Source organism: Colobus angolensis, unplaced genomic scaffold (genome assembly GCF_000951035.1).
Source record: "Colobus angolensis palliatus isolate OR3802 unplaced genomic scaffold, Cang.pa_1.0 Scaffold71, whole genome shotgun sequence".
In the NCBI taxonomy this organism is placed as follows: domain Eukaryota; kingdom Metazoa; phylum Chordata; class Mammalia; order Primates; family Cercopithecidae; genus Colobus; species Colobus angolensis.
In genome coordinates this window covers 6,524,713-6,528,061 of record NW_012120821.1, presented here as the reverse complement: position 1 = coordinate 6,528,061, position 3,349 = coordinate 6,524,713, and the positions used below count along the sequence as shown (strand labels likewise).

General features: G+C 39.1%; 1 protein-coding gene and 1 long non-coding RNA gene across 2 annotated transcripts in view; both read right to left on the bottom strand.

The window, feature by feature from the left end:
* The window catches only part of LOC105501411, a 1,807-nt gene extending 1,102 nt beyond the window's left edge, over positions 1-705 (bottom strand). The window contains exon 1 of the long non-coding RNA XR_001000188.1: positions 75-705. This is a non-coding gene — a long non-coding RNA (uncharacterized LOC105501411). The remainder of the gene's footprint in view (positions 1-74) is intronic.
* A 514-nt stretch (positions 706-1,219) lies between these two features.
* Positions 1,220-3,349, bottom strand: part of LOC105501449 (neurotrypsin-like) — a 47,106-nt gene continuing 44,976 nt past the window's right edge. Inside the window, exons 6-7 of the mRNA XM_011927425.1 lie at positions 2,477-2,757; positions 1,220-1,912 (exon numbers count right to left, since the gene is read on the bottom strand). Coding sequence (XP_011782815.1) covers positions 1,605-1,912; positions 2,477-2,757 — 589 coding nt within the window. The 3' untranslated portion in view covers positions 1,220-1,604. The remainder of the gene's footprint in view (positions 1,913-2,476; positions 2,758-3,349) is intronic.

Below are 3,349 nucleotides of genomic sequence, written 5' to 3'. Positions count from 1 at the left end.
TACAAAAGTTTTTAATGCTCTTCTGCATTATATGCAGCATTTCAAATCTGCAAAATAGTAAAACTATAAAGCACCTTTAGATTTGCACCAGTTATTACAGAAATGGGGATTTGTGAAAAGGATATAATTTGATGTAGAAGGGTAAAGTCCTTTAATGACTGGCATTCAAGAGGATTACTTAAAACCATCCGAAAGTTCATGCTAACCTTTTACCTATATTTATGCTACTTGGGACCTGGGGAAGGATCTATGACATTGAAGTATCTTGAATGTGCCTTTTAAACTTGAGCATTACTGCTAAGAATGTTCTGTAAAGGTGCATAGTTAAGCAGCTATCCCTTAACTCAGAGAAATAGCCATAGAGAAACCAGTCCTTTAGGTGGGAGAACCATGGGGAAAAAATCCAGCATTGGGACTCCTTTTTGTGGAGTTTGGAATCAGTGTTTCACCAACTGGACTCACATTGAGGCAAGCCTGTTTTCCCCTATTTGAAAACAAGGGCTGCTACTGTGAGATCCTACTGGCCTTTTGCAACTTGTCAGTGATGTTCAAAGCTGCCGAATGCGGTCCCTGGCATATGTTATAACTGCTGTATGCATTAAAACAATTGAAAAGTTACTAGAACTTTTCAATGTATAGGCCAGGAAAGCATTTTGACTAGTATATTTTAAGATTGAATTGTATCAGGTTGGTCTTGGGGAAACCTGCAGGTATAAGTCAGTTACAGGGAAGTGTCAGTAGGTGGCACTCTTACATCATGGTCGGGGAACGTGGACTATGATGCTAACTAAGGAAGAGTTAACATTTAATTCTAAGTTAAATCTGAAGTGCTTGTTAAAAGCAAATATAGTAGATACGTTAATGTGTTGGATAAACTAGGTTGTATTTCCAACTGGCATTTTACCAGAAATCCTTTCAAATCTTGCTAGTTTATACACTGTAGGTAGAAAGTATTTTTATCTTATGGTTTCTGAAGCACTTGATACTCAACAAGGATACTTGTTTCCAAATATCAGATCACTTTGAGAATATATTGTGACAGGCAAATGTCCTTGAGGCTTACTACTCCTATTCAGGCCTAAAAGTTAGTAGTGGAATTCCTTAACCATTGATTTCCTCACTTGGCAAAGGCTACAGAGAAGATGATTTCCTGTCAAGTATTTTGAAAAGATCTAAGCATAAATATGCCACTCTTATGAGTGTAGTAAAGGGTAACGCATTTATGTCAAATGTGGGTATTTAATATGAATTCAGACACCACTGATTAAATTATAAGGGGTTCTCAATTCAGTTGTAAAAATTATCTTTTGTGAAATCAACATAGAATGATTTCTGAGAAACAGGGATAGATTAGGCTTAGAATAAGTCACTCCAGTGAAATGAGGATAGACAACAAAGTTCATTTAAGGATTGTCACTTCCACTACACTGAGGTCTCTGAAAATGTTCACAAATTCTCAAAAGCAACGGGGTGCACAATTTTTTACCACAACACAAAGCAAAAACATGGATCGCCCCATTTGTTGTCATCTCTGCTGAGTGCTAATAGTGGGGGTTCAACGTTTTCCATCTGTTTAAATACTGCTTTGAAGTTTCCCTGAAGAATTACAGTTTGGTGACACTTTTTATCCAAGGTACAAAGGCTGAGACTTTGGTATAAACACCAGGAGAATCCTTGACTCCACAGCCATACCCCCAGGAGGTCACCCCATACACCACCCAGCTCTCTCCGGGCCGTTCACACATGAGTGGTCCTCCGCTGTCTCCCTGGCAGCTGTCCACGCGTTTGTGTTCATGGAGGTTTCCAGCACAGAGCATTCTCCCTGTAAACCGACCCTTATAACGTTCTTCACAAAACCTCTTAGGAAGTAAGGGAATGGCTGCTTGTTGTAGTGTTCTTGAATAGGCTCGTCCTACTCAGACCAAACATCTGATGAGTGGCATTCCGGATAACCATCACATTTAACAGTTACAGAGCATATAATAGTCATGAAAATAATATCCCTGTTGTGGCATTAGTGTAGTTTAAAATGAGCAATGACTGGTATTTTTAATGTTGACACAGTCTTAACCTTTACAAATTTACTTCTCAGTACTGAATTGTCTGAGGAATAATGAATAACATCTATGGATCTGTAGAGTAAGGTGACCTAAAGAAAGCACATTTGTGCAGGCATTCATATTTGAATTCTGTATATCAAAAAGCATAGAATGCATTCATGCTGGTTTCACACTGGCACATCAATTCATGTCTACTTCACTGAATTAAACTGAGTTCTCAGTTTATGCTAGTTCTCATTAGAACCAACAATACCTCCAGAATATAAGTCTCAATTACATGCATGCATTTCACACTAAGCAGAATTTCTCCAAATAAGTGAACCCATTTAAGATCTTCCTGCCCATTGCACACCCAAATATGTGGATAATACCAGACACAGAAAGGTCCCTGCTTTTTTTTTTTGATTGTGCCTTACCTGTGTCACCCCATCCTGTTATGTAACAGTTGGATGCTGTTTTCTGTGGCCTCTCTCTCCAGAATGGTAAACAGGCTGGCAAAACGTGGCTGCTGAATCTGGCACACTGCTCTTGTGGTCCTTGTAATCTAACCAGGGCTATGTCATAATCACTGCTGTCGGGTCGATACTCCCGATGAATCACGATCTGTTGAACTCCAATTTCTTCCTCAAACTCCTCTGGTACCAGAGTATGGTAATCACCAACCCCAACAGCATAGTTCCTAGTGCTGTTGCCATACCTGAGAGGCAGAGAGTACTAATGAGAGATTTGCTTCAGATACTGAAAATTACTGATTGTCAAGAAGGAAGACTAATGAAGATACAAGCCTTTCTTCCAAATCATCAGCCCCTTTTGTAAATTCAACCTTTCTTTCCATTTATCTGACCCACCATTCCTGATCATCTACTGTGAACCCACTGTCATAACCTGTCTTCATTTCACTGTGTAATCTGTTCTCCAAGAAGGAGCAAATGTGGAGGATGAGTGGAAAATAAAGACTAATCATTAACCTGTCATTTCCCGAATGAAAAGGGATCAAAACTGGAATAGGTCAAAATTAGTGTCCTGTGTTTGCCATTTTTGTTGCTCTGTTATTTCCAAGATTGTTAGTTTGTCATGAAGTTCTGTGAGGGCAGAAACTAACTTTGTGTCCATCAAAGTACTTAGTACAGTCCACTTCACTCCTGCAAGGTGGACGTAAACTCCTTCACTTTCCTCTAAAGTGAATGCAAACCCAAACTATACTTTCAGATCAACATATATTCATTCTATCCTTTCCCCTCTTTTAAATCTTTATTCAGATGTCACCTCAATGAAGACTACTTTGACAC